We start from the raw sequence: 10,191 nt of genomic DNA on the forward strand, positions 1-10,191 counted from the left end.
AGTTCAAGTCCCGGCTTTCGCAATTTTTTAAAAAAAATTGCTGGTAGCCTCCTTTGTGTCCCCGTAGAGGCCTCTTGAGTTATACGTGAGTTTCGCGCGCAGTCGTTCTCTTCCGGTTGCACGTGTTGACTTGTCTTCTCCATCACACGTGAGAGGGGGTGTTATAATATATGTGGATTGCACTAGCCCTTTCCATAAGTTCGGACTTTTGGTTGCATTGGCTAGTGCAACAAGCTTTACAAAAGCAAACTTTATTGAAAAAATAGAGTAATCCATTAGCTTTCAGTTTTTGCACTTAGTGTTGTATGTCATTGGAAATGATTGAGTGACTGATTACAAAGGCCAATGGTTCAATACGGCTCTAAGCTCCATATTTAGGTGCAGAGAAGAAAATCTTAATTAGGTACTGACTGATACAGTATAATAAAGCAATATGAGTAAAACTGACTCACATCAGTGCTAGCTCTCCAAAGGAAGATAGTTTGTCAGCAGTATACCTATGCAAAACCTTAGTCACTTCCTTTCCATCTTCTTCCTGTTTATATATCTTTCATCAGCTTAGCCTTCGATATTCATAGCATAGATATTAAAATAAAATAAGTAATTTATGAACTGATTTAATTTCTTGAACTACATGGTTGAACTCAGATCTGAATAAAAGAAGCATATACAGAAAAGGTTTAGGCAATGACCACTAGGTAGCTCTGTAATATGAATCACAGTCACAACTTGCTTTCACTGCTACTTTTCATCGCTTTATACATGGCCACCAACAAGGTAGCAGCCAACGGCAGACCATGATTTTCACATGAGGAGGTTAAGAAAACAACCACATAAAAAATAGCAATACATCATGCGGATTCAAATTTCCGGCAGTGGAATTGGAGCTTGATGAATTGGCATGAAAAGGAACGTAGTGTTTTTCCTCTTTATGCTTGAACTAAGATAAGAAGTTATTAGATAGCTAAGCAAAACATAAGTAGATCTCTCATTCAGCACACGTTATTAGATAGTCTTTTGTTTCTTTTGCACGGCATGATCCCTCGCTTTTGACTGTATTCAGTGGCCTATTGTGCATATAAATACTTGAGATTAATTTTCAGTTCGGCCAGTACTTATTACTTCCTCCGTCCCAAAATAAGTGTCGCTGCTTTAGTACTAAATTTGTGCTAACTTAGTACTAAATTTGCGACACTTATTTCGGGATGGAGGGAGTACTTTGTTAGGCAGATCCCCCAGATTCGTACTTTTTTCCAACTTAGTAGTCATTTTTCTGCAAAACAAGACTTGGAAGTCATTTTGTACTATTATTCCATCTGAATATACAGTGGCCAGTTGATGTGTCATTGTGAAATCCTAAGCTTGTAAGTTTATTCCTCTCCTCATATCTGATCAGCACGTTTGTGTGCAGCTATTTTTTTCCTGATTTTGGGTATCTCTTTTATTCTTGATTATATTCTCTATTTGATTTGCATTTTAAAAATATATATATGCTTCAAAACCATTACCTGCATGGCCAGAACTTCAAACTCACCATTCCCAACTACATAAAAGCAGTCACCTTCACCACCCTGCATTATACAATCTTCTTATTATATACTTCTAAGCGGCCTCAAAATGTCATAAAAAAGTGATGAAAAATGAAGGATGATAACCTGCTGCACCACTATATCCCCGGGTGTTGCCTCAACCCGTTGCATGCAATCAAGTAAAACATTGCATTGTGAATCAGTGAGCTTTCTGAAGAGGAAATGATCATGTAGTATCCTCTCAATATGTGCCTTCGTATCATTTTGTTTATAGGATTTGTCAGCACTAGGAGATAATAATACGTCCTGAACTAAATTTTGCACAATGAAAAAGTGGGTAGACCTTACTTGCTCTTCCCATGTCTTCCGATGTGATGGCGATGGAGGAGTCCATAGTTGACCATTTTCTAGAGAACTTTCAATAACTCTCAACCGTGCACGTGATGGATCATGCCTGGAACGCTGGTTATTGGGGTTCAAACTTGTGACCGATGGTGATTCAGATCCCACCAATTCTACTACTTGCTGTGATGGTTGTAAAGACACCTTCAATATGGTATGGGTGGAACCACTCTGTTGAAAGACGAGGTTTATTCAGGTAATCAGATAAAATAACTGCTACGGAAGCTACACGAGAAAACTAAAAAGATAAATCCATACATCAGTTAACCCGTTAATATGTACAAGTATGATTGTGATGTCATCTGTACGAGTTTCATATTGTAGCCAGAGACGATAGGACTCAGCAACAATAGCAGCACATGCATCACGAGGATCCTTGTATTTAGCAATCTGCAAATCCATCAGCATAGAGTTGAGTATACCATCACACTATACATTAGAGTATTCACAACATATATACAATGCACTAGGTGAAGAAGGGCTTGATCTACTATTCCAACGAAAACCTTGGTGCTCCCAGAATATTCAGAAACTAAATTAATAATCACACAGACAACCACAGATTAGCAGCAGTAGATGGGTTTACCATGTCTACAACTGTTTGGCTAGAAAGAAACTCGAAAACTCCATCACTAGCAATAACAAAGAATGGATGGCTGGCACTGAGCTCCAGGATAAAAATTTCAGGATTTGCGACAACACCAATTGATTCAGCAACAGAATCTCCAATACTACGAGTAAAAGCAGTTCCCGGATACATGCCATTTTCCACCCACAACCTTGGAGGATCGCCATCGTCACTTTCCTCGTTACCCCAACACTGCACATATGGATTCTTTAGTCCCTCTATTTGATCCAATGTCAGAACCCTGGCACCACACTCCTTGACCCTTTCAACCTCATCGGTCCGGTAAGGAGTTTGATCTATGGACAGGTCAACAGCAATAATATCTTCTCCTCTTTTCTCAGCAATAAGAGCACGTGAATCACCAGTATTTGCAATGTACAATGTTTTGCCCCTCACCAGTATAGTGATCGCGGTAGTACCACTCATGGAATCATCCAAGCTGTCGGCATGGAGCTGGGAATTTGTTGCCAAGAAAGCAGAATGAAGAGCCTGAACAGCATCAGTATGAAACCGGCTATCCCGGAGCAAGTTTTCACACAATCTTCGTTGTACAAACTGCGAGCACTGAGCTCCATATTCCCCATGACCATCAAATACACCAAAGAAGTGGTCATCAGGGCTTGTTCCAAATGGAGTGTGTATGCAAAAGCTATCTTGGTTTGGTTTGTCCAATGACTCTGGGTAGTAACCTCTTTGAGACAAATAGGAGTATCTCAGGTCATAGTTCCCCAATGGGACTCGAACTTTGCGCGAACCTTCCGGAGGAAGAAACTGTGAAGAGACCCTTGAGAGACGATTAATACCAACATTTGATTCCCTTGTAATGTTCATTTGATTGAATCCATCACCTCCATCTAGATCATCAGAAGAGCCATCTGAAGCACTAGCATCTGTCTTTGCCCTTCTCCAACTTGACTTTCCCCTTGACTCTCTTGGGGATTCGGGTGTTTGATCAAGACACCCATGGGACTGCAAACAACCCTTAAAATGTGAACAAAAACAACACTTAGAAGGTGAGCAGCCCATCAGATGTAAAACCAGCTTGGTAAGGGCCAAGAGGCAGAAAGAACATGAACACTCAGAAGTCTCCACTCCAGCAATAAACTATGGACCGACAAGACCAATTTCAGGAAGCTGTCAACATATACAGAATCCAAGAACTAAGAGTGCCACACTCTGTAGATGATACTTATTTCCTTACATATCAGAAAAGCTCATACTCTCACCTGAAATTTTGATAAAAGAATACCAAAAGATTCAGTCATAACTCAATAAGTTACAAGCGAACTATTTGAAGATATTATTTAGTAACAATGGAAATCTATCCCATGAATTCTTATGGAAGCACAGATTTGGAAGAAGACTACCTTAAGTGCAATAACAACATAATGATGAGAAAAGAATAAAAGAAGAAGCCAATCCTTGGCACTGTAGTGTTTAGTCCTTCTGTAACAGTAACTCGGCTTTTGTGTGTAGGAGTATAAGCATGCAACTGGTAGATCATAGAATTTAAAATCTAAAATATCATGTCATATAACAATTAAAATCTAAAATATCATGTCATATAACAATTGAATCCTGGAAAACAGAGAAACATTTTGAGAGCAAAACATGCATTAGCCTAAGATTTGACCAATCAGATACTCACCAAGAAAACTATCTACAGAAAACTTAAGATATGTAGCTCTACTAATAATGTGGTCATCTGAAGTCCTCAACTCCAAGCAGAAGGAAGCTAACACATAGGAGGAGGAATACTAATGCGTACTTGTTATCCAAATAAAGAAAATTCTGGCAATCGGAATTGCAAAGAGTAAATTACATTATCCCCTGCACATTCATGGAGCTCTTCTATTTTTGGTTTCCGCGACTGGGATGCTGTTTTGTCGTTCCCTTATCTCCTGATGGTGAACTCCCAGTCCATTTTTAGAATGGATCGTGGAAAAATGTACAACCAGTCCTATTTATTTGAGAATATTTTAAAAAATAATTAATGTTTTTCTGAAGTTTTTTCTTTTTCATGGCGATTTCTTATAACTTTGTCTTATAAACAAAACAATCAAGTGCATTTATTGAAGAAAGGCATAGTACTAGTCTTTTTCCGAAAAGAAGGATTACCCCCGGCCTCTTCATCAAGCAAGCACACAGCCATACTTTACTAAGCCTTCCCGTGTCATTTCAACTTAGAGAAAAAACTCACCCACATAAAAAAAAACTGAAAAAATGGAAGCAATCCTAGTGTAAGAATATAATGACCAAAGAGAGTACCGTTAAAGAAGTGCAATATATACATCAAGTTCATTTAATGTTCTTAAAAAAACAGTAAACATAAAATGTTGGGGAAATCTTGATCAATACAAAAGGTAAACTGGTTCTCACAAAAAATGTCATTAACAGCTAAATGTTACTGCGGTTCAAGTAGGCATGAGAGGGCCTTCCACTCCCCACACCACAACGTTCAAAGAATCTTCTTTTTTTTCCAAAGAAGAATAAGCAGCAGCGAGACGTGTTATTTATTGCCAAAGAAAGAACCTCATATGGTCCTAAAGAAATTCTACAGTGGAAAAGAAGAGGAAAAGAAAAGAAAATACTTAGAGCAGAGTCCCCTAGTGTCCGAAATCATTACATAATCGCATTATAAGCACAAGTATCGAGTAAGCACAGCGCCACAGCCAAAAAAAGAAAGAGCTGTTCTTCAAAGAAAAATAGTTGCCAGGTACCTAACTTGGGGTAAAGATAGATCATTCTGCAATCACGACTACTATGAACTGGGCACTCCCAAGTACCAACTACCGGAACTTACAAGAAAGGAGAAGAACGGCCATGGAACTTACGGATGTTGGTCGGCAAAAGTGGGGAATCTGCGGCAGCATACGGACCTGTAGCCTTAGAGAGAGAGGGAGAGAGTTTGTGAGGTGGGTAGAGGAGGTAGCAGTCAAGGCGGAGAGGAGCGGAGAAAGTGGGAGGAGGGACGTGTGTGGTGGTCGTCGAGCAGGGAGGAGCAAAGGAATGTTTTACTGCCTGTTTCGATGCTCTAATTCGGTTAAAGATTAAAGTTGATTACTAACCCTAAACTAACTCTAACCTAAAAAATGTTTGGATGGCATGGTTAAATTACTAATAAATGCACATTTTTCAATCATTTCATTCCTTTAACCAGGATTTGGTGTGGTCGAGGTATAAAGAATTTTTTTTAACCCCTACCTAACTCTAACCCAAATAAACACCTTTTGGATGGGTCAGTTCTTTTGGATGGTTAGATGCATCTAACCAACTCTAACCCTTTCGTTTGGATGTTTTGGGTTAGTTCGGTACAATCTAACCAACTCTAACTCTAATCCATGGATCCAAATAGGGCCAAGATTAAAGAAGGAATCATCAATCTGCGATCGCTAATTAGAGCATCTCGAGCCCTTCGGCGCCCCAGATGATGAAATAACGTCGCCTGGGGATCAACTGGCGATAAAATCAACGTGGGACGGTCGGGTTTCCAACCCCTAAGCTGATAATGACGAGTTGGTGGATATACTTCTCACCCCTCGTTGGTTACCCCAAGTGGAAGATGGAGATGTAGTCAGCAGCAGATTTCCTTTCCACGGGGACTGTAAGGTTTATCGAACCAGGAGGACTCCGAGGATCAACAAGTAGGTGTCCGTTGCTATGGCGTTAGCAGAAGACATGGACCTGCACACACAATAAATAACTTTGCTCCCAACGAGTACAGAGAGGTTGTCAATCTCTCCGGCCTTGTAGTTTGCAAAGGATCAAAACACAAGCGAGAATAGTGATAGTGATTGCAACGGAAAAGTAAATAAAGCGGTAAATGATGGAGGTGTAAGCAACGGTGGTAATATGGACCGGAGTCACATGATGTTCACTAGTGATGTCTCTCTCTCAAAAGACGATAAACAACTATGCATGGGTAAACAAATTACAGTTGGGCAATTCACAGAATTATAAACGCATCGCAATGCTAATCATGATACTAGAAAGTTAGAGGCTCAAAAGTAATGGCCAGTATGCCAAGACAAGTAGACCGTTTATCCATCAGCATCTACTCTCTAATCATCCACCTTGAGATATGTATCTAGAACATCTCGCTGGTATTAATTTGCGAGCCCCACCCAAAGTGTAAACTCAAAGCAACGGACAACTGCATTAACGAACTTTGCGTAAGGTAAACAATACTTGCAACCACGGTCACAAGCACCGTTGTTTTCTCCCTGGTGGCAACGACACATCCCCTAGTCTCATGTTTTTGTCATTCAAGTTAGATATGAGGGGGCATGAACCCACAATCATGCATAACGCTCCCTCTTGGAGTTGCAATCTACTACTCGGCCAAAGCAATAAAGAGCAACGGAGAACATGCATGAATCACTAAAGAACATAATATAAAAGAATAATCAAATATATAACTCATCACAATTTGAACATAATCTCATAATCCGTCGAATCCCAGCAAACCAAGCATAGCAATAGCAGGAAAATTACATAGATGCATTGATCATGTAGGGCAGCTCACAAGGGCTAAACATTGAAGCACAAGATTGGAGAGAAGACATCACATAGCTACTGATCATGGACCCATGGTCCAAGGAGGACTACTCACAGCACGTCCGGGAAGCGTCCATGGCGGTGGAGAAGCTCCCGGAGGTCAATCCTTCCTCCGGCAGGTTGCCGGGAAGAGGTCTTCTGACGCTCCCAATCTCGGAAGCGCTGCAGCGGCGGAAGAGAAATTCGCGATTCTGGATATGATGGAAGGGTTTCCGATCGGAGGGGTAAATATAGGCCAAGGGAGGGCGTCAGAGGAGGTGGGCCCCATCCAGGCGACCTGTGGGCGCGGGCAGGGGGTAAGCCGCACAGGGAGGCCGCCTAGGCAGGCCCTGGCTCCCCTCTCGCCCACATTTGGTGCTCCGGAAGCTTCCGTCATGCTGATTTTTATATATTTTTCTCGGGATTTTTGGGACTTTGTAAATTAGGGTAAAAGTCCTTGCAAAAAAGACATCAGCAGACAAAAACTGGCACTGGGTGCACTGAGTTAGTAGGTTAGTCCAAATGTGTGTAAAAAGGTATGAAAGTGTAGCAAAACATATAACAATGTCACCAAAAAGATCATGGGACAAATAGAAATTATAGATACGTTTGGGACGTATCAACATCCCCAAGCTTAATTCATGCTCATCCTTGAGTAGGTAAATGATAGCACCAATAATTTATGTGGTGACATGCTAACACACATATAAAAACTTCAAAGTAAAGCAAGTGAGATATGCAATTCAAGTCAAGACAACAAGCAAGAGTCTATATCTAGTATTGAAAATAGCAAAGTATGAACATAAAGGTGCAAGAGCTCTCGCTATCCGTGACTCGAATGTCTCCAAATGGTGTTTGCGTGCAAGAAGTGGGAGATGGGTTGAGAGAATAAAATAGTTTATAGCTTTAATTGAGAACTCATTCTACTAAAACTTCACACTTGGTCTCCTTCAGAATCTTATTTTGACTCATCCCTAGACCACTAGTCAGGCACAAGTCAAAATGATCCTCTCCCTTTCGACTTTGAGAACTCATGCAATGGATGAGTGCAAGCAAGATAAGTTGGCACTTAGGATGGCAAAGAGAATAATGATGGGGAAGGAAGACAAAAAGGTGTGAAAGGATCACATGAATGAGGACAACCATAGGCGAGAGAAAGCCAAATGATAGATATGATGTGAGGAGTAGGGATTGTCGTGCAACGAATGCACATATGAGCTAAGGTAAGCTCACCAATGGAATTAGTTGGGTGAATCCAACTTGCTTGCTCATGAAGACCTAGAGCTCATTTGAGGAGGCTCGTCATTGAAATATACAAGCCAAGTTCTATAGTGTAAGGGTCCCCATATAGTTATGCATGAATGATAATCTATGTGGAGTACAAATATAACAATGGAATACAAGTGTGATCTTTCAAAAGGAATAGTAGTGTTGCCCCTTCTATATTTTTATTTCTTTTTTTATTTCTTTTATTATTTTTTGTGGCCTATTTGGCTCTTTCTATTTATCTCTCATTTGTCCTCTTTGGGATCTTTTCATTTGTCCTCTTTGGAATCTTTTCCTCACTTAAGGGCAACACTCTATGTTTTATAAGAACAAAAGAAGATCTTCACACTTTATAAGAAGTACTCAACATAAAGACAAATGAAAACTATCATGATGTATGCAAATGTATGCCTCTGCCAGTGTAGCAGGATATGCAATGAAACTAGCGCGTCATGTAGCAATAATAAGGGGAAATCCCAACTAGCATGCGGCTCCTCGATCAAGCAAAAGCATGTATGACATGAAGATCAAGTCATGAGATGGTGGATGTTGCATGGCAATGTATCTCGGAAAGGCTATGAAAATGCCTTAATAGGTAGGTATGGTGGCTGTTTTGAGGAAAGATATAATGAGGCTTATGATGACAGAGTGTATCGTGCCAAGGGTTTGGATGCACCGGCGAAGTTTGCACCAACTCTCAAGATGAGAAAGGGCAATGCACGGTACTGAAGAGGCTAGCAAAATATGGATGATGGAAGTGCCAACAATCGAATACTCACATTAGTCTGAAGAACTCATGCACTTATTATCGGCAACTCTCTATCTAGTCAAGAGATTCACAAAGATACAAGCACCCCGAGGAGGAGTGTTTGGGGGTTTGGTTATCCTTGTGCATCCTCGACCCATGGTAACGTGAGGGTACTCTTTATATTCTAACCCCTCCAGAGGTTAGCGATCCATCTAGTAGCTAGAATTCTCAACTAATTTTTTTTGTTTTAAAAAAAACACGGATTTTCCAAAATACCACACCTATCACTAATAGGCTCAAGCTCTTGGCACAGATAGTCCAAACATTACTCAAATCAATACCTCAAAACTATTGCAAGTTACTAGTGTACTTAAATAGCAACCTCAATTACCTACTCATGCAAGACACACAACTCAGTGCAACAAGCCAACTCTATAAACAAGATAAGCATGATAACTCAAGAGAGTTCCAAAAGCAACCTAAATAAAAGCTCGTAAAAAGATAAAGCATGAAAACGAAGAGCAAAGCATGACAACAGCTATGAAAAGATAAAGAACACACAAAAAGATAAGCATGAAAACCTATGTTGTGTTCTAGGGTGGAGTGAAGCGTGTTTCTCTCCCAAACAAAGAAGGGTCGGTTCCAACTTGTTATGAACAACAAACAAAACTAGAACAAACTAAAAGGTAAAGAGCGGGACGCTCCAAGCATAGCACATACCATATGAAGTGATAAAAATATAGCATCGAGATGGACGAACTGATGATTGTTGATGGAGAAGGGGATGCACGGGGGCATCCCCAAGCTTAGACACTTGAGTCTCCTTGAATATTTATTGGGGGTGCATGGGGGCATCCCCAAGCTTGAGCGCTTGACACTCCTAGATCTTCTTTCATCATCTTCCATCGCATACTTGAAAACTCCCTTCATATGAAACTCATCATAAGGTGATTAGAGTGGTTAGTACCCATAAAAAAATAATTTATTACCTATTGGAAATAAAGATTTTCATGAAGAGCTACTGTTTCTCAAGATTGCCAAAAAGTTTTTGCAAAGGAAAAGCAAGCTTAATATTTGCAAAA

The 10,191-nt window shown here is 40.3% G+C and overlaps 1 protein-coding gene across 12 annotated transcripts in view; it reads right to left on the reverse strand.

The window, feature by feature from the left end:
- Nucleotides 1-5,558, reverse strand: part of LOC123402707 (protein phosphatase 2C and cyclic nucleotide-binding/kinase domain-containing protein) — a 30,442-nt gene extending 24,884 nt beyond the window's left edge. For 8 of the 12 annotated variants that reach the window (XM_045096657.1, XM_045096656.1, XM_045096655.1 and 5 more), the window contains exons 1-6: nucleotides 5,394-5,557; nucleotides 2,518-3,785; nucleotides 2,190-2,321; nucleotides 1,656-2,102; nucleotides 1,509-1,571; nucleotides 453-535 (exon numbers count right to left, since the gene is read on the reverse strand). In XM_045096657.1, coding sequence (XP_044952592.1) covers nucleotides 453-535; nucleotides 1,509-1,571; nucleotides 1,656-2,102; nucleotides 2,190-2,321; nucleotides 2,518-3,585 — 1,793 coding nt within the window. In that variant the 5' untranslated portion in view covers nucleotides 3,586-3,785; nucleotides 5,394-5,557. Of the gene's footprint in view, nucleotides 1-452; nucleotides 536-1,508; nucleotides 1,572-1,655; nucleotides 2,103-2,189; nucleotides 2,322-2,517; nucleotides 3,786-5,393 lie in introns of all 12 variants that reach the window. The other 4 variants (XM_045096654.1, XM_045096653.1, XM_045096652.1 and 1 more) reach the window with 4 other exon arrangements.
- Nucleotides 5,559-10,191: the final 4,633 nt, after the last annotated feature.

The sequence above is a fragment of the Hordeum vulgare genome, chromosome 6H (genome assembly GCF_904849725.1).
Source record: "Hordeum vulgare subsp. vulgare chromosome 6H, MorexV3_pseudomolecules_assembly, whole genome shotgun sequence".
Taxonomy (NCBI): Eukaryota; Viridiplantae; Streptophyta; class Magnoliopsida; order Poales; family Poaceae; genus Hordeum; species Hordeum vulgare.